We start from the raw sequence: 20,969 nt of genomic DNA on the forward strand, positions 1-20,969 counted from the left end.
TCACTGTTTATCCACCTTTCTGCTTTTCATTTCTGCCATAACAGACTGTTTCCAAGGCAGTGTGAATTGCATGTGAACAGGAAAAGTTACTTATGCCAGGAAGTTGGAGCTAATGTGTTATTAGCAACCTCTTTAAATTTGAGCTGAGTCTGTGCTGCTGCCAGCCTTGTCAGAAGGGCTACATCCTCCTATTTCAGTCAGAAGGAAACCCCCACAAACCTACGAACTAAAGCCTCTGCTTGGGAAATGAAAGTACTTTTCTGAAATACAGCTGCCCAGGAACCAAGCCAACTGTGAGTGGAACAAGCAATGACCAGGGTTTTTGGTCCCCATAAGATACTTGGACAGAGTTTCCTGCTGCTATTTCTCATTTGTGAGCAGTGTTACTGGTATGTCATGGGTAGGGTCTGTGCTGTCAGAGATCTTCAGCAGAGGTTGCAAGCTGGGTAGAACTCAGATACAATCATGTTTTCTGTGCTACGTGGGATGTTGTGTGAATCCTATGGACAGTATGAGGTGAGAGAAGGGGAGGTTGGCCTCCGGGTGACTCTGTGGTAACTTGGTGTGACCTAGGGGAGGGAGACCTCAGCCTCGTAGGAGTGCCTCGAGACCAGCGTATCAGCACAGCATTGACACCTTGCAGAGGGGGAAAAACCGCAAATCTCACAAATCCTTCTGTTAGGGTTCCCACCTGCAAAAATGGGGATTAGGGAGTTAAAAACAAGGTAATAAAGGGGAGGGAAAGGGTTGTTTTCAGCCAGATCAGGTCCCTGTACTGGCTTGCCGGGTTACTGTACCAATATGTGTATTGATTGGAAGGAGAGATGTAAATGCAACAATAAACATGGAGAGGGACAAATTAGTGAGGCTGGGACTAAAGGGAATGCTTGGGAAGCATCCTGATGGGAGCAGGGAGAGGGGGCACATGGGATTTGGGGAATGAGGTCAGAGGCAAGCTGAGCAGCAGGGTCATGCCATGAAAGCTATTATTTTCTGCTCTTCTGCATTGCTTCTGCTGAAGGCAAGTAAAGAAAGATCCGCTCCAAGAAATCTCAGCATTGTTAAACATAGCTCAGGACTGAGCTGCAACTTTGTGCAACTGTGATAAATGACTGCGTGCTTTGATTTATGACTGAAGCTGCCTAGGTTGAGAGAAGGAAGTAAATCCATCCACCAGCATCTGTCCACCGGCAAAGGTGAATGGTATCCACAGAGGTGAGAGAGCACAGGGACATAGCAGCCAGCAGGGCCACAGCCCCACAGCTGCTGGTGGGGATGTGCACCAACCCCTCCCGTCTGCTGAGGGCAGTGGGAAGGCTGGCACTGCTTCTCAAAAAGAAATTCCTTTGCTGCAGAAAAAACGAATAGGAAGAAGCAGCTGTCCAGGAGACATCATGCTGTTCTGTTTAATCCCAGAGCACCAAGGGGGCTCTTGCTGGATCAGACTGACGCCCTCTGAAGTGCTGTGCCAAAAGCACAGAAAACATTGTTTGGGGATGAAGGCAGCAGTGGCACTCTTGGGAAAACACAGGAACAATGAATCAATCCTATGCTTGTACAAGTGGTGGCAAATAGCAGCACAGCAGGCAGCAGCCCCTCTCTGAAGCCTCCCAAAGCATCTCCTGGCCTTGTAAGAGGTCACAGCACTCAAGCAATCTCTGCCAGTTCCCACATGCCATAACTGCGAGTTTAACTCCACTGCAATGCCATCACACCTTTATTTCTTCAGGTAAAAAACACACCCCATTTCCTCTCTGTGTCCCGCATCACAGCTGTCCCTTTGGTGTCTGGTTCCCTTCCCCAAGGATGAGCAGGAAGCTCCCAGAGGATGGCATCTGAGCAGCTCAGGAGGCAGCCAGCACCAAGCCCCGGGAGCTCCTCTGTCTGATGAAATCATCTCATAGTGTGAAGATACTCTCAGCTGAAATTGAAAAGTTATTTATTTCTCCTCTAAAGGGGAAAAACATCTCACTGTGGAGGCTGTTTGTCCTTTGGGGCAGGAATCTCACTTTTGCCGGCTTCTCTGTCTTTACACACTGACTTGGAGCAGTGAGATGCTCTGGCAGGCAGGCAGGACAGAGCAGTGCTGATGCTCTCCCACCCACAGCCTCCCTCTGCCAGGTCAGGTACACTGAGGGGCAGAGGTCAGGCATTGGCTTGAGCTGTTCGTCTCCATGGGATATTTTCCTGGGGTTCACAACAACACTGCTAAGAGCATCTCTTTCTCCACTGCAGCCAGTCAGCAATGCAGAGGCTGCTTCTCCATCCTTACCCCTTGGGTCACTGAACTACCCCGATAGGAGCCACAGCTGAGATGTCCTCCACCCTCCCTGGAGGCTCATGGGATAGCGGTCTTCATTACCCAAAAGGACTGCGAAGCTTGTACCTGTCCCTCAGATGCTCCAAAGGGACATCATAGCATCCAAGGTCCTTCCGCCTCTCAGGAGTTACCATGTCCTCTGCAAGGGTGCTAGTAGACTCTGCTGGGCTCTGCAGAGCCCCTAACTGAGGGGCTTTTCCATGGGAATGTTCATCCTACTTGCTCCAGCTGGGACATGAGACCAACTTAAAATCACACAGGGAGTGGTTTTACCACTGTTCTCATTCTATACTGCCCTTTCACTTATCAAGGGTGACTATTTCCAAGCACAGCCTAATCCTGCTCCCACTGCCATCTGCAAGAGGCACACCCCTACCTTGGGGCAGTACTCAATGCCTTGCAGTATTCCATCCTAACTGAGCATTGGAAAGATTTCTGTGGATGTTAAACTGGCTACTCTGCTAGAAGAAAGGGACCTCAGAGCAGGTGAGAGCTGAAGAAGCTGCCCAGGGCCAGTTTTTGTTCCAGCAGAATCGTTTTCCCACTCCTCAGACTCGTTCAGAAACCTGACTCGGCAGAGATGTGACTTAGACCAATCTGATAATGCACAGGATGATTTTGCAAGCTCTGGGAAACCGGAGGTCTCTGAAATACTGCAGGAAACCCTTGTGGGTAGTGCACACAGACTTCGTATCCCACTCAGATGTTACCTGCTTGCTCAGATCCTTGCTAAGCAGGACTGCTTGCTTCAGCACGGGTAGGTTAGGGGTCCTGCTTCAGGACTGGGCCTCCTATATACCAGAATAATGAAAAATAGCATTTAATAGCAACAATGCATCTGTTCAGAAATGTGGATGCTGTTGTGTCACTGTCAGGCTTCAAACCTCGAAGGAACGGCTCATTCCACGGCCAGCAGCACTGGCGTGCCAATAGGGCTGAGTTTCCACTAGAGGGTTGTAGTGCTGTATGGAAGCAGATGCGGTTACTGTGGCAGAAATACTGGTATGTACTCCAGGCCTTTGTCAGCAGATCAAAAGCATCCTGCGATATCCTGGCTTCCAGCAGTCTCCGCAGTCTCTGATGTACACAGCCTGCAAGCTGCAAGAGGGCTGGTGCCTGAGCAACCTGCTTTCCTGTCTTCCCTGAACAGCCTCCAGCATTCACATGACTCAGCACCCACAATACATATATATACACATAGATAGATAGATACAGATACAGTAAGTAAACACACTGTGCCTATGCATATACACACACAGACAGAATGTTTATTTGTGTACCTTGGATTCCGATGCATGAACAGCTACAAGCACGGCAGTGACACAGCATGGCAAGGAGCCAGGCACCACTGGTGGCAGCCTGGTAACACAGCAAATGGGCCAATTAGCAACATCAACACAATGACAGAATCATAGAATCATTTAGGTTTGAAAAACCTTTTAGGTCATTCAGTCCAGCCATTAACCCAGCACTGCCAAGGCCACCACTAAACCATGTCCCTCAGTGCCACATCTACAATGTGTTTTAAATACCTTCAGGGATGGTGACTTCACCACATCTCTGGGCAGCCTGTTGCAGTGTTTGACAACCCCTTCAGTGAAGAAATTTTACCTAATATTCAATCTAAACCTCCTCTGGTGCAACTTGTGGCCATTTCCTCTTGTCCTAGTGCATGTTACTTAGTAGAAGAGGCCAATCCCTACCTTGTTACAACCTCCTTTCAGGTAGTTTTAGAGAGTGATAATGTCTCCAGTGCCTCATCAGTGCTGAGTAGAGGGGGATGACCAGTTCGCTGATCCTGCTGGCCACGCTGTTGCTCATTAGCAGAATTGGGAAGCACTAACTGTTTATATACAGTTGTAGCTCCAGGTCAGGAGCTACCATGCCCTGCATTGCACCAAACATGGGTGCTGGTCCTTGCAGCTTGCAAGCCAGCCTTAAGCAGGAGCCATCAGAGGGGACTGCCACTTCTGCCACCAACCATGTCCCCATGTCCAGTGCAGCTCCGTAGGTCCTCGTAGGTTCACGTGTATGTGACCCCAGTATGCGTCCGTACATCTCTTACAGTGGTAGTCGTATTATTGCACGTGGATCTATAGAGTCATAGAATGGTTTGGGTTGGAAGGGACCTTTAAAGGTCATTTAGTCCAACCCCCCTGCAATGAGCCTGTGTGAACAGCTTTCTGCGTAGCTGGTGTGCTAAGTGCTGACGACTGTACCAACAAGATCAGGGTGGTTTTGCTGCTGAAAACAAAAAATGGAGCTGTCTAGTACAGTGAGGAAAGCCCAAATATTATTGATGTTGCCTTCTTTCACAGAAAGAGTGGGAAGGCAAATGCAACCACAAGGCTTGCCTGTAACATGGAAAACATGGCGTGACATTCACCAAGAATTTACATAGTGATCAATTTATGTACCACCTGTTTGTCTGATACTATCACTATTTCCATTTACAGATAGATAGAAATAAATTTTGCCTACATTTTAATCCCTTTTGTTATCAGAAAGGCTTTGAGGAAGAAAGTAGGAGATATTCTTGCAAAATAAATGATTACAGCAAAAAATAGGCCTTAGTTCCCCTGGAAGATGACCTAATCTTACCTAAATTCAGATGTGTAAAAACCAACCATCCTGTCAACACAGAATCATAGAATATCCTGAATTGTATTGTTGTCAAGTCCAACAGCCAGACCATAGAGTGCTGGAATAGATTATCTGACCCAAAATAGACATTTGAATCCTCTGCCCTTTATAGTTGATTGGTGGAGTGCCTCTTCTCATGTTAGCAGAGAAAAAGAGGGAGGTCAAGTGAGCTGCTTCTTGATGTATGGGATAAAAAGGCACCAGGGGAGACTCAACCATATGAGGAGACCTGCCAGGTGGACACACAGGGTTGGGAGAGTCATCTCCCACATGTGACGGTTTCCATAAACAAGTCTCAGACCTCATGGAGACCAGATAGGCTGCAGAGCTGGGACTGGTGCTGGTGAAGCTTCTCCTCCTCTGAACCAGGTAAAGGTGGTGGCAGCATGAGCTTTTGCTGATAGCAGCAATGCAGAAGAGCTCTGTAACTCCAGGCCACGGAGGTTACCCCTTTCCTCCTGGGTGCCGCCATCCCTTGGTGGGCTGACACCATGGGGCAGACAGGTGGTGGATGGGCAAGGATGGGCAGCTGGTAATGAGCTATGGAAAGAGCTATGGCAGAAAGCATGGTGTGAAGGAGGGTTTGGAGTGTGTTATGGTCAACTGAGAAGAAGGGGAGGGAAGGAACGTAAGTGCCCTACCCAGGAATAAGGTGTCTCAGCACTTATAGGTTAGAAGGCTCAACTATATTTTTTGAATTGCCTGTTCTAACCAGTGAGGACATTTATAATCATCATGCAATAAATGCATTTATTACTAATCTTTCACATCTAAAATTCCTGTAGAAGATTAAAAAAAAAAAAAAAGATGTATGTTATTTGGGCAGTGTGAATGGTCACGTGCAGAGGAGGGCAGCTATACACAAGCACCTCTGCCCCATCAGACAGCATCAAAACCCTCCAGCCTTGGTGTGGTACAAAGGCAGGCAGCTTTCTGCATCTGCTTTTGTGAACAGCTCTGCAAACTCTCTTCTCACATAGCAAGGAGTCTCATTCCCTCCCGAAGGAGTCATAAAATACAGCTTTATCCATCCTGCACGCGGCAATCAGGCAGGCTTAAGAGCTTAAGCACTTGTAGAGTAGCAATGTTTAAAAAGATGCACTGACCTGTTTGCCTACCTCATTCCACATTGCTACTCAAACCACTCCTCAGTAAGGACTTTTGGGGCACATTGTTAATGACGAAGTCAGAACGCTGAACTTGCTGATAGAGAGGGAGTTGTTAAGCTCAGGTTCTTTCCAGGAGGCTGTGCCCAGGGCAATTAGCAGCTCGCAAAAAGAGCCCAGAACTCCCCTTACTTTGCTCACCAGTCAGCTGCTGAGCCACTAAGCGTGTGGATCATGCACCAGCCAAAGAAGATGGTAGTAAACAGATTTAGTCAGTTTAGGCTGTTTTATTAAACACAGACAATCAAAACAAACCCAGCCCTACCAGCAATACACCAGCTCCTCATTTATGCAAGACTCCTTTCCCCAGCACTGGGAGAACAAAAAGGCTGAAGTGTAAATGAGATCAGCGTGGTGAGTCTTACACATATGAATATTTATCAAGGAAGACCGGAGAGGGGCCAATTTGCCGACCTCCTGCAACAACAGGAGCTCTGTCATCGACAAGTGGGAGGGAAAGGGTAGGTGAAGAGGCTGGTCCATGCCTTTGTGCGGGCAGGGGTACACGAGATGCTGGTGAAGGTCTAAGCTTGTGTGTGAGGATAACTATAGGAGTCATTGGTCAGGAAAGACACTGAGAGGATCCTGGGTTTTGGGACAAAAGCTCAGTACAACAAAGATACATATGTCCCTTCCAGTCATGCAATCAGCTCGCAAGCTGCACTGTAGGGAACAAAACTCTAAAAATTAACACAAAGTTGTTACCATTCCTTGGGCATGCCAAGTGTTCATAATAAATCTTTTTCCTGAAGAAAAAAAGCAATGTTAAATCAAACTACAAAGACCATCAAGCATGAGATTTACAGCAATCTAACTGGGTTATGGGTTCATTTCTTAAACAGTTGAATTATGGCAGCTTCTGGGTATGGATATATTAAGTGCGCTGACCCCCTCAGTGCTGCAGGGACTTAGGGTATGAGCAGCAACGGAGAGATCGCGCTGGTTATCGTTTTAATGTGTATTTCAAAGTCACTTCCAAAAAAGAAGATGAGATAGTAGTTGAGTATTCCAGCCACAGACATGAGAAACAGGAACAAGATGATGCGCTTTCCAAACAAGTAACCGGGAGTGCTGAGGAAACAAAAATGGGGTAAAGCAATTCGTTAATGTGCGTCACCTCACATAACAACTCTCTGACTTTGGACTTTGCTGTTGAGACCAGCTGAAAGACCTCAGAGGCTGAGACAGAGGGGTCAAATTTCTGTTCTGTCTTGCAAAAATATCATTTTCAGGATCCATTTGGGTCTGGATTTGGCCTCCTGTTCTCAGCGTAGGCTGCTGCTTACAAAAGTCTCTATTCAGAGAGACTTGGATGTATTCTCAGGCATCAAAGGCTGTGGGACAACTTTATTCCACATGTGCATAATAGGTTTTATTAATATAAAATGACAATTTTGTGGAAATAGTGGCACAAACATGCAAATGTATGTTTGCAGAGGCTGTGAGCAGGAGCTGCAGCCCCCCTGATCCTAGTGCGATTGCATCTCCAATGTCTTCCACAGCTACTCCTATTCATCCAAAAAAGAGGGGCTTTCCTGTGCTACCCAATGCCAGCAGCTGTTGTAGGCAGCACCACAAGTCAGCGTCTGTGTCTGTGGAAGTGGCAGCATCCAGCTGTGCTGCTGCCACATTCTGGGTTTTGTAAAATGGCTCCACAAGTCCTTACCTCTGAGTCCTCTCCCCGAGGTAGCCCACAAAGTACTTCTGCCTCACAAACAAGTACATCAGGCCAGCAAAGGCAGCAGGAGCTGGGTAAAGGGTAAAACAAGGCGTTACAAACACCGGCTCAGATCTCACTGTATCTACTGTTCTCATCTGCTGCCTGGGCTGGACTGGGAAATGGGAATCTGCAGTCTTGAGTTGTGGGACAAGCATTGGAACTGGGTTGGAGACCTCTGCATGGGAGACAGAGCACTTGTCTTGCCCTTGCTCCAGCTTTTCTGAAGACTTTGTGGGTGTCATCCTGCCCACAACTGTGCCCACTGTAGAGCACACACTTATCACCTTCATTCCAGTACCTAAAAAGAGCCTACAAGAAATCTGGAGAGTGACTTTTTACAAGGGCATGAAGTGATAGGACAAGGGGGAACAGTGTTAATCTGAAAGAAGGCAGGTTTAGATTATATATAAGGAAGAAGTTCTTCACTATGAGTGTGATGAGGCACTGGCACAGGTTTCACAGAGAGGTTGTGGATGCCTCATCCTTGGAAGTGTCCAAGGCCAGGCTGGATAGGGCTTTGAGCAACCTGGTCTAGTGGAATGTGTCCCTACCCCTGGCAAGGGAGCTGGAACGAGATGATCTTTAAGATCTTTTCCAACTCAAACTATTCAATGATTCTGTGAAACGCAGTGTGGGTTACACCAGGCTCACGAAAGAGGGTGCCAACTCAGGCGCTATCCTCACCAGAAATAAAAGGCAACTGATAGATGCATTTTACTAGGAGCAGGTGGAGGACTGTACTATGGCCCAGTACTCATTTCTGAGCTCATAAAAAGGGGCTTTCCCCATAATTCTACCTTTCTCCACAACTGCAGGTAAAAGCCCCTCTTCTCCTGGCCAGGAAACCTTTTTCTTTTCCAGAAAGAATAGCCATGGACCCCAGTCAAGTACTCAGCCTTAGGTAAACTCACATTATATTGAAGGGAACCATATTTAAAAATGCAGGCAAAGATTCCTGAGCTGCCCTCAGCAGTGGGGAGGGCTGGCAGTTCTGGTAATTTAATGAAATGAGCCCATTTTGAGTCCCAAAAGTGAATATTGTGGCATCCAGCAAACAAGTACTAAATCCTTTGTCCCAGACAAAGGGAACTCATCCATAATGCTGGTGGGGGAAGTGTCCCTGGCCTGGAATACCTTGAATCACGTCTGAGAACACAAATCTCTTGGCATAAGCCATGCCATGAGTGTGCTGCTACTCAAACAGCAGGACAGGAGGGTGAGACATGTTCCCCTGCTACTGGAGGGTTGGTCCCTGGAAGTGTAACTTCCGAAGCACTCACCATCTCTTCTTGAAAGCAGTGCAAGGTTGAAAGGACATACAAAATAGTTCCCAGTGTTACCTTGGCTGCAGAGAAGGCCAGCACACCAAAGCACAGCGAGAAACGTAGGGTACGCATGTCCGCAGTTCTGGCTAGAATGGAATTTATAGGAAAGGAATCAGAACAGGGAAACAGAAACAAAATCAATGTGTTTCACGAGCAGAGAATGGCGTGGTATGAATTTGGGCTGCACTAATGCCATTGGGGGCAGTCTTTTACCCCAGAGCAGTGGGACGCCCCTAACCTGCCAGGAGCTGGCTGGTGTATGGTGTATTTGTGTCTGAACATGGTGGCTTCCCTGTTTCCTCTCATAGATAATGGATGCCTTTGTCCTGCCTGATGAGGAAAACAAACCATCTCATGCACATGTCTGGCGCCTATGAAAGCCACTTTCTCTCTACGCTGTTTGGTCATGGCATATGTATAACAAATGTTGTGTGCTTTATTGGCTTAAAATCCTTGTCATTGAGTCATATTAGTCAAGCTACTGGATGAAACCTACAAAAATAGAATTGCACCACAGATAAGAGTGTCCCACAGAGTTAACACATGTCTTTGCAGGGGAACAGGAATACTTTCCAGCTGCCTCCTTCAGCTGGGAATGCTTTCCGAGGGGGAAGCACTCTGCCCTTGGCAGAGGTTGCACACCTGTGAAGGGCAGCACTTGGACATCTCATCCGATTTCAAGCTTGTTGACAGTACTTCAGAGGTAATAAAAAATATTTTATGTTCTTTTCTGATTTAGAATTAATTTTTCCTCTGGACTCTCTGAAGAGATCTCAAAGACAAGAGGTGTGAAGGTATACTGGAATGGGTTGACCAAGGAGGTGATAGATGCCCCATCCTTGGAAACATTCAGAAACATTCAAGTTCAAGTGGGACAGAACTCTAAACAACCATCAGTTGAAGATATTCCTGCTTATGGAAGGGTTGGACTAGATGAGCTTTAAATGTCCCTTCCAACCCAAAGTATTCTATGATTCTATGTGGTAGAGAAGTGGAGAAGTGGAGATCTGTGTGCCAAGGGAAGTGCCAGGAACCAAAAGGTTTATACAAGCTTTGCCACCTACCTGCTCCTCAGCAAGCTGGTGTCTCTTTGTTGGCTCTTTCCTTTTGAACCACAGTACCCTTGGGACTCTGGCTGTGCTTGTCACACTTCCAGCACAGAAGGGTGAACTGGTTCCCAAATGAAGGGGCATGGTACTTGTAATGGCTGCAAGACCTATATAGATGCAGCACATGGAGTCCAGAAGGGTGCTGGGCTCACCCAGCAAACATATTGGAGAACCACGAGTCTGAACACTGTCACAACTTGCACTGCAAAGGATTATGTACAAAACCTTCACCTGAGGGCATTTGAAACCCATCTCTGCCCCCCCCCCCACACTCTGCCCTCATTGCTCCTTGGGTCTTGTCTACTCACTTGGCAGTGTAGACGCGGTCGAAGCAGGATGATCCCTGCCGCTGGAACCCCTTGCTGTTGCAGTGTTTGCTTTCATGCTCCAGTTTGTAAGCAAAAAAAGCTGTTAAAAAACCACAAAGTATTCAATCTGAGATATAATTTGGAGGTACTGCAGAAGCTGGGATTTGTGGGCTCATCTCTGTTCTCATGAGCATCCGGGCTGGACAGACGGCAGAAGAAAACACAGGTGCATGGAGGGGCAAGATGTGGCCAGCAAGCTTGCCCTGTCACCCAGAGGTTAATCAAACCCACTGTGCAACAGTGCCGTGCAACGCAACTTTGGGCATCTCCACATGTCCATATGTGACTCGTAGTAGGCTCTCTCACCTTTGTGCCCTGCTTCATTCCCACATTGCACTTCCAGCAGCCTGCACCTCTTCTGCAGAAGCACTGCCCTGACCTGGTCCTTTGAGCCCCCAGTGGGAAAAGAGCTTTCCAGTCAGAGCTGCCAACACCAAATCTTCCTTTCCAACAGAGCAGGGAGACAAGCAAGTCTATTTTCTTTTAGTGAAACCCATCTGCCAAACCACGGGCATCCTGCAGGGCTGGTTCTTTTCCCAGAAAGGCCCATTGAAAACCTCGTCCTGACAGCTGATCTGTATATGTCCATCTTGTGTGCATCCTCCTTTTAAGCAACAGCATTTTGTCAGACTGTTAGCTGCTGCACAAATGCAGCGCCTCAGGATAATGTATCCTGTGCTTGACAAACACGTTTTATCTGATGACACTAAACCAGAGATCGTCAATCATGTGTCTAAATACACCAGAGAAACCCTGGCAGGCTACAAGCTGCAAACATTGTGTTATCGTGCACCCCATCTCAGTGCATCCAAATCACTCTATGGCTTAGAATATTAGTCAAATATACACATAAAAGATAACCCATCAGGAATACATTATTATAACAATAGAAGCGTAAATAGATAAACTGCAGGGTTTCATCCCTGCAATCTGAAGAGCTGCCCCTTTTTTCCCCCTCACTGGTGCTGTAAATAGGTCTTTTGTACTTCCATTGTCTTCACTAAAAGCTACTGAGTTTTTTACTTTCCAGTATTGTGTGATTCCCTGGGTACATACAGCCCTTCCCCAGAAAAACCCACAGTGCTTTAAACCAGCATACCTACACTGAGCCAGGCTGCAGACCCCACTGCCTCCAGCATGGTGCACTGGCCACTCCTGGAGGACCCAGGACAGATACCATCCGGTGTCACAGCCACCAAGAGTTCCCAGCACCTCCATCCACCCACCAGCCCAGCCTTTGGCAAGAAGCTATTAACCTGCCTACAGTGACTAAGAGGACCTAAAATTGAAGAGGACTAAGTTGATCAGCATTTTTTTGTCCAGAGCAGAGCTACGGTGATGGGAAACCACTTTTTGCAGGTCTGGGTCTGTATGGGCTCACTTGCAGCACACATCCTCCTTTCCTTTTATCATGTGCGTGAAATCACTAGAAGACACCACAGCTTCCAAACAAGCCAAATAAGCTATTTATCTCTCTCTCCTCTGCTGTAGGTGCTGCCACTTCCCAAATGTCAGCATGCTGCCACAGAGAGGCTTCACGATGCCCAGAGGCAACAGGGTGGTTTCACAAGCCAGCATGAGATGAGCGAACGGAGCAAAACCGGAACAGAGGGGTTTAATTCAGCTTAGCTGTTCCAGGAGATGATGCCCTTAGGCTCCAGGGCTGCACAGACTGTCCAGAGCCTGAACTGTGGCAGTCCCACTCTGTTCAGTTTAATGTGCAAGAGTTCAGTGTAAGCCTGGTTGTCCGTGCCAACAGAAACCATGAGCTGAAGATCCAACCTAGCCAGTGCTGGCAAAAGTGCCCCTTCTTTCTCTCAGCTTCACTTTGCTTCCTCTGTCCCAATCTCCTCAGCAATGACCACTGATTTTTATCCTGAAAGTTGCTGGATTGCAACATCTCTCTGACAAAAGGACAAAACTTAGAGCTGCATGTGTGACTCAGTGATATCTGGCCACACGAGTCATTCTGTAGTATATGGAGATTTCCAACACGAACATCATGTAAACGTAAATGGACATCAGACAGGGGCAGCACCACCTCCATCTTTCGGAATAACAGCATTCACTCAAGATGTTCTCTAATCCTGCACCAGATGCAGAAAAGCATATAATCACAAATTTATGTGATACTGACTTCGTGTACTTAGAGACAGTCAAGCAGATGCCCAGGTGCTTTGCTGAATGAGAGCCACAACAGGAGCTCAGTATAACCGACAGGCCTTGACAAACATTTCTACTGCCTTAATTATTGTGTTCCTCGCAAGACTTCGTATCAGTTCTGGTCTTTCTAGACAGAAAGCCTGGGAAGAGGAAATCAGATGATGTAAGGCCTGAAATCATGGTTTAGGGCTGTCTGACTCACATGCTTGGCACACTGAGTCTTCTGCCAAGTGTCCTTGTTCCCCTTTGTAGCAGTTGGGTCAACAATCTCACACACAGATTTCCATGAGATAAAAGTGCATGTCAGAATGGAAAGCTGACAACTTTCAAGTGAGAAGAAAAAGCCCTATATACAAAGTCATATGATTAAACAGCAAGAAGTGTATATTTGACACATTTTCTTAATTATGGTATGTGCTCTGATCTCAGCATGCCATATTCTGGTGATGTCACACACTGTGCATTTACCCAAAAACAACATTGGGTTAAATGATGTGGTATTTAGTGCCTATGTTGAAACTAAACCAGTCTGCATCTCCTTTTTTTTTTTTTGTTCTCTAGCAGCTGGGCTCCCACCACTTCCCCTCTCTGCAGCAGCCCAAGAATAGCCCATTTCCTAGGACTGAATGTGGGACCGAATGTGGAGTTTGTGCTCAGTGGGAATCTCCCACTCATAACAAGAAGCCTTCACTAAAGATTTCTGAATTTGCATCAGCCCCCCATCCCACTGTTGACTCTCCTTGAATTTGGGCAAACTCAGTGCAGCTGGGACAAAACTCATTCCTTTCTTTGTATTCTGGCCAGAATTTCCTGCTAAAATGATTAAGTATTTGTAAAAGATGATGATCACATTAAAATCAAATTTGCACAGGAGAGAAACTTGATTTATTTAAAAAATCCCAAAGAATAGTAGTGATTATAGGAAGTCTGAATAAGTGCTAGAAAAGGAAACTTCACCATCACAGGAAGTGTGCAGTGTTCTTGGGAGGACAGTTAATTGATATTACTTATACTGTAGGACTTGGAGATGCAGGAAAGCAGGAGAGCTATCTGCCCACAAATAACCCACACAGACTCCTCTGATGAGGCAGTGAAGTTCTCTCCCCTTCACCCAGCTCCATGCTAAGGTCTGACCCATTGCACCCCCCCTGGGGACTCAGTCCCTGCCCACGGCAGCAGTTGCATGACAGCAGCCCTGGCTGACCACAGTAGGGACCTAGGCCAGGAAAAGAGGTCTCAGTCACCAATTCAAAATGCATATTGCCACAGGGTATCCCAGCATATTAGTCCTTTCACTAGCTGATATATGTATAACAAACTCACTCTAGAATATCAGAGAGTAGGATCATGCAACTGCCAGGATACTGCCACAATGGCACAAAAAATGCTATGCTTCAAAGACCATTTCTGAAGCCAAAGCAATGCCTAAGCACTAATCATACACGCACTTATAAGCAGAGTTTATCTATCCAAAGATCAGCTCGGTATACATCATCCTGAACTTTCCTCAGTTCCCTTTCAGACCTTAAATAAATGCTTGTTTTTGTCTTACCGTTCTGGACAACACTTAGCAAGGTAACAATGGCAAGCAGGACAATGCTTCCCAGGGTCTCCTGGTCCATTTTGTGAGTGGGATGTCAGGGTGGATGGTGCAGCCTCCGTGGTAGCTCAGCTCTACAAGCACAGAAGGAGGAAGTGAAGGTCTTATCTTGAATCATGAAACACTTCCTATGGCTTCACAGGAGAGTGGCAGCACCCTGAGCTCTGGTGCACGTCAGACCAACAAGTGCAGGCTCGCTCACTCATCGTATACAAATGAAGCCCAGAGAAACAAGAGATTATATGTCTGTGATCTAAGAAGATATACAATGTGGAAAGGTATCTATTGCCCTTCCTACACAAGAGCAAAATAGCAACCTTGATATCTGAAGTATGTCTGAACATTTGGCTACCTGTGTGGAACAGCAGAAGGTTGGAATAAACCAGCCAGGCTATCACAGCATGGTGAGCAAGAGTCTGACCACCCCATGAATAGCTGGGAGGAGAAATAATGTAGGTGAGTCTCAGTAACACTGTTGCTCTCAGGGAGGTGCCCTCCCTGGTCATATCTCCATCAGCCTCACCAGTGAGGAGACTCCAGTTCTCCAAGTCACAAACAAAAGCTCCTGATCCACCTGGCATATTAGATGGCAGTACATTAATGTTGTGAGCATTGCAGGTGAGCACAAAAATACATCTTTCATTACCAGGCGTGGATCCAATGTCCTTCCCTCTACAAATAACTCCCTGGAAGTCAGTGACAGCTACGAGCACTTGGTATTTTTCAGGCCCAGACTTCACAGCTGTACCCCAGTTTTAGTACTTGAAACCCAATATGGCTGAATACAATTGCTGCAGCATGTTCACGGCTTGACTCTGACCCCCCGATGAAGATGGTAGAGAAGCACAGACTGTGGTGTTGAAAGTGTGGTGGGTTGACCTTGGCTGAACACTGGGTGCCCACCAAAGTCACTCTATCTCTCCTCAGTGGGACAGGGGAGAGAAAATATAACAAAAGGCTCATGGGTTGAAATAAGAACAGGGAGAGATCATTCCCCTGTTACTGTCATGGGCAAAACAGACTCAACTTGGGGAAATTTATTGAATTTATTGCCAATGAAATAAGAGTAGGATGATGACAAGTAAAACTATATCTTTGAATGCCTTCACTCCCACCTGCCTTCTCCCCATGTTTAACTTAATTTGCAATTTCTCTCCCTCCTTCCCCAGTAGCACAGGTAAATGAGGAACAGGGCTTACAGTCAGCTCATCGCACATTGTCTCTGCCACACCTTCCTCTTCAGAGGCAAGACTCCTCACACTCTTCCACTGCTCCAGCATGTGGTCCCTCCCACAGGAGACAGTCCTCCATGAACTAATCTAACAAGAATCCTTTCCAGGGGCTGCAGTTCTTCATGAACTTCTCCAGCATGGGTCTCCCATGGGGTCACAGGCCCTGCCAGCAAACCTGCTCCATTGTGGGCTCCTCTCTCCACAGGGCCACAGGTCCTGCCAGGATCCTGCTTCAGTTCGGGCTTCCCATGGAATCAAAGCCTCCTTTGGGCATCCACCTGCTCTGGCACCTTGAGCATCTCCTCCCACTCCTTCTCCACTGACCTCGGTGTCTGCAGAGCTGTTGCTCTCACATAGTCTCGCTCCTCCCTCCAGCTGCAATTTTCTTCTGTGCAATGACTTTTCCCCCTTCTTAAATCTTATTCCAGAGGTGCTACCATTATTGCTGATGGACTTGGCTTTGACCAGCGGTGAGTCTGCTTGGAGCCAACTGGCATTAGCTCTGTTGGACATAGGGGAAGCTTCTGACAGATTCTCACAGAAGCCACCCCTGTAGCCCTCCACTACCAACACCTTGCCAAGCAAACTAAATACAGACAGCTGCAGAAAGTTCCACAGTTTCTGTCAGGTTGCTGGAAAGCATCCTCATCCAAAATGCACATCACTCGATGACCCTAGCTACTCTGTTCCCTTTTGCCCATATTCTGATTGAGAAAAGTCTCATGAAAAAATGCTTACCTTTAGTAGGAATTTAACACTAATAAAAAGTAATATTTCCACTGGACTTAGCCCTGTACAACTTTTGCCCCATCTCTCTGTCTGTCTCTACTCCACCGTGTGCTACTCAAGAGGTCTGAGTGCTGCCTAGCATCCGAACTGTGGCCAGACAGCTGGTTACCTCTCTTTGGATGGGACACAGCCAGGTAGGAGTTCCCAGCAGGAGCCAAGCTGCAAAATCCATCTTGTTCAATGGGGATACATTTACTTACAATGGTGCTTTTATCCAGTCTCTGTATCATGCAAATTTATAATCTGTACTATTAGATATGGAAAACTCTCAGGTACTTTGAGTACAAGCAAATACACAGAAATTAACTGGCTGACAGGTAGGTGATTAACACTGTGATCTGTGACCTACTGTTATCCTAATAGGAAAAGGCTGTCTTTTTGGGACACCTTCCCTACAGTCCACAGACATGACTGTATGAGAAGCAAGGCCATAATGATAATCTATGTTTAGATTTGGCCTGTGATATTTTCTTCAGATTTTTAACTCTTGGCAAATTTACTTTAGGAAAAAACCCAAATCCAAGAACAAAAAGAGAAACACAATAGGTCTTTGAGAATGCTTTTATTCAGGCTGAAGTTCTCTTTTCCCCCAGAAAATTATCTTTTCTTATTGAACATCAAAGTTTATATTTGTGGTCTACTGAGCACTGGATTGTAGCTGGTATTTAGGGATGATATTTAATGCTAAGCATCTACTAATCTTCTGAGAAGAAAAACCCATCAACTAAAATAGTTTATGTAATTAAGTCAAAAGAGGAATATTGTCTAAGCAGAGATCAATGTTATGACTGTAAAGAAAGGAGCGGGGTGGGGGAAGGTGTCATGGTGGGAGGAGGGAGCTGCAAACAGAAGAGGGTGAAGGGGATAGCACAGGTCCTCAGGGCATCTGTGACAGGACAACTTCCAGTCATCCTTCCACAGCAGGCACTGAGCTTTCTCTTTCTTCTGCCTGTTTTATGCTGGTGCAAACCTACCAGGCAGCTTGCAGCTTGCTTTTGATTTACAAGTGGCAGTACAAGCACATGAGCCTGCTCCAACTTGCCAAGAAAACACACATGCTTCCCCACTATCAAAGACTTCCCAAAGGTGGCTTCTATTCAGCAGAAGTGTCATGTAAAAGGGGGTAGGAATCATGCTGCTGAGCTTTGAAGTTGCCATAATGCCAAAAAACACACAACATATCATATATTTATGCCAGCAGCCTTTCCAGCTGGCTGACCCAAATTCCCAGCCCTCATCCTGTGGGATGGCCAGGTAGCAAGAGCTGAGGTGTCCACTGGCACCTCTTGGCAACACAGGATGCTTTGGCATTTTGGTGCTTGGCATTCATGGCACTTTGCTGGAAATGCAGCCTGTTACCTCCTCTCGCCAAGGTGTGCTCCAAAGCCATGCCGTGTGTATGCATGAAGGAAAACAGCGTTTCACAGTCCTTCCTGCAATAAGAAAACCTATGACATCAATTCCAGGGCTTGCTAAGGTGATTTCTATGTGTGCAGGGAAAAAAAATCTTTGCCAACAAGAAAGTGTTTGGTATGGCTGCCTTAAAATATGAACTGCAAGGGTTTGGTTTTGTTGGGGTTTTTGTTTGTTTATTTATTTTTTTTTTTTAAGAGCAACACCACTCTGAGGGCTCTGCTTGAGGAAAAGCTAAGGAAATCAAGATGGTATGAGAGATGTCAAAGAAGTCCTGTCCCTTTACCATGTCAAGTCTGTTGTATAGTCAGGCAGAGCAGAAACCCCTTGTGGGGAGGAATTTTACTTTTTCATACCCCTTAGCACTGGAATAGCTGCAGGATAGAAGGAGATTCTGGCAACTTTATTCCAATTTGGGGAATTGCCTTGGTGAGGGAGAGCTAAGATGGGGCTAAAATGAATCTGCAAACAGCTTCTGCACGTTAAATTGTTCCTTCTCCCTGAGACCTTAATATACACACAGGATCACTGTCTGGTTCAAGCAAAGCTGACACCACTGAAAACCCTGTCCAGCTGGGAAAAAGATCAGTGCAAACCCTTCCATCTTATTTCAGTTGGCCATTTGAAATAGGGGATTTTCTCAAGTAGGTAAAAATAAAAACGGGGGAGGGGGGAGGGATATGCACCTTGGGGAACAGTACCTGCACCCTCTATATCCCCCAGCTGTGGGCGGACCTTTTCAGGCACAGGTAACTCTGTGCTTCAGCAGCTGCTGTCAGACCCCAGCCCTTTTGCTTGCTGCATTGCTGTTTGACATCCACATCGTCCTGCCTGAGGAAGATAACCTTGACACAGCAAGCCATGAAGCTCACGAAAATGTGCAAAGCCAGCGAGCTTTTCCAGTTGCGCTGTGAGGCTTCCAGCACATTAATCTCCTCCTCTGAAACCTTGAACAGCCAGTCAAAATAATCCTTTTGTAGAATTGCTTTCATAGTGAAGAGGAAAGGACTGGGAACACAGATCTATAAATATCTTTTGGGTTGTTCATCTCTTCTCTCCTCTCATGCACTCTGATCAGCACTCAGCTGCAAGGACTCTAATGAAAGTGTGTCTCTGGATAAAATAAAACTGCTCATATGAAACTCCTCTGTATAAATGCCAGGTGATACACAGCCATCATGCTTTATCATAAATGCAACAGGACACAAAGCCCCTCAGACTGGCTGGTTAATATTAGCACTGTGCTTTGCAAACTTAAAGTTTGCACCACAGCACCATCAAATATAGTACATACACACACGTGACCTGCTGTCACTTAATCTTCTTCAGCATCGCATCCTTGCTGAAGCCTGACAAAACTCCAACGGAGCGCATGAACAGAGCTGGAAATGTGAAGTGCAACATGAAGAAAGGGGCAATGCTGCAGTTTTTAAAATGCTGTCTTCATTGTGCACAGCTGAGAAAATGACAGTGTGGGAGCAGCCAGAGAACCACCTCGGAAACCCCTCCTTCTCTATATTTTCCAGGCTTTTTCCTTTCACTTGCTGTCTTCATACTCGATTTGTACAAATTCAGCTCGAAACACAGAGCTGGAAGACAGAGCCTGTGGTCCCTCTGGGCCCTCTGGCACAGCCTCCTCCTCCTCACCCTCTGTGTCTCATTGTTGTGGTTTAACCCCAGTCAGCAACTCAGCCCCATGCAGCCACTTGCTCACTCCCCACCACAGGGATGGAGGAAGAGAATCAGAAGCGTAAAAGTGAGACAAAGGAAAGCAAAAGCCACGCATGCAAGCAAAGCAAAACCAGGAATTCATTCACTGTTTCCCACAGGCAGGCAGGCGTTCAACCATTTCCAGGAAAGCCAGGCTCTATCACGCATAATGGTAATTTAGGAAGACAAACGCCGTCACTTCAAATATTCCCCCCTTCCTTCTTCTTCCCCCAGCTTTATATGCTGAGCATGACGCCACATGCTATGGCATAACCCTTTGATCAGCTGGGGTCAGGTGTCCCGGCTGTGTCCTCTCCTAACTTCTTGTGCACTCCCAACCCACTTTTTGGCAGGGTGATGTGAGAGGCAGAAAAAGCCCCAAGTCTGTGTAAGCACTGCTCAGCAGTAACTAAAACATCCCTTTGTGATCAACATTGTTTCCAGCACAAATCCAAAACACAGCCCCATATCAGCTACTGTGAAGAAAACTAGCTCTGCCCCAAACCAGCACATTCACACCCCGCTCTTGTCTTCCTGTTTGCATGAGCGCTGCACTGCTGACTGACATCCCTGTGGCTGCACTTCACGCCTGGGGTCCCCTTCCTCAGTGCTCCTGCCTCACCAGCGAGCCCCGTGCGGTGGGGGGTCTGTGCACCAGGCTCGTCTTCCCCAGTGCAGGTAGTTGGGTTTATCTTTATTAAATCTCAGTGGATTGAGCCTGGAGAGTTGCTGCAATGTAGCAAGACCAGTTTGAATCCGAGCCCCTTTAACAGAATGCTGGAAAGCCACCTCCAACATGGGCACAGCTGTGGGTTTGGTATTTTCTCAGCTAGCAAGAGACTGAATTGAGCAGAGTCAGGACAGGCCCTTCTGAGGCCTCTAAGGCAAAGCACCCTGATTTTCCAGGAAGCTATGGATTAGTGGGATTTGAACAGTGCCCAATGAGTGGCAAAAACACTTCACATGGACGTTCTCTCTGTTGTCTTTCCCTCCTTTGCTCCCAAGAAGCAGCTTCTTAGCAGCCATTGTGATACCAGACAGCCCTGACAACCACCCACCCTGTCACAGGATGAAATTCACAGAATCACAGAAGGGCTAAGGTTGGAAAGAATTTCTGGTCCAACTGCTTGCTCAAGCAGGGCCACCTAGAACAGGCTGTCCAGGATCATGTCCAGTGAGCTTTTGAATATCTCCAAGGAAGAAGGCTCCACAACCTTTCTGGACAACCTGTGCCTGTGCTTTATCACGCTCACAGTGAAAAAGTGTTCCCTGATGTCCAGAGGGAATCTTCTGTGTGTCAGTTTGTACTCACTGCTTCTGTCCTGTGACTGGGTACCACTGAGAAGAGCCTGACTGCATCCTCTTTGCACTCTCCCTTATAAATGCTGATGAGATCCCCCTGAGCCTTCTC

The 20,969-nt window shown here is 46.8% G+C and overlaps 1 protein-coding gene across 1 annotated transcript; it reads right to left on the reverse strand.

Annotated features, from left to right (window-relative positions):
• Nucleotides 1-6,336: 6,336 nt before the first annotated feature.
• On the reverse strand, nt 6,337-14,498 carry LOC113991090 (arachidonate 5-lipoxygenase activating protein). The gene is made up of 5 exons (XM_027727166.2): nt 14,367-14,498; nt 10,592-10,691; nt 9,190-9,260; nt 7,796-7,877; nt 6,337-7,200 (listed from the first exon to the last, which is right to left on the reverse strand). The coding sequence occupies exons 1-5, from the start codon at nt 14,434-14,436 to the stop codon at nt 7,038-7,040; spliced, it is 486 nt and encodes a 161-aa protein (XP_027582967.1). The 5' UTR covers nt 14,437-14,498; the 3' UTR covers nt 6,337-7,037.
• Nucleotides 14,499-20,969: the final 6,471 nt, after the last annotated feature.

This window comes from Pipra filicauda, unplaced genomic scaffold (assembly GCF_003945595.2).
Source record: "Pipra filicauda isolate LSUMZ 115617 unplaced genomic scaffold, ASM394559v2 scaffold50_size3627746_pilon, whole genome shotgun sequence".
Classification (NCBI taxonomy): Eukaryota; Metazoa; Chordata; class Aves; order Passeriformes; family Pipridae; genus Pipra; species Pipra filicauda.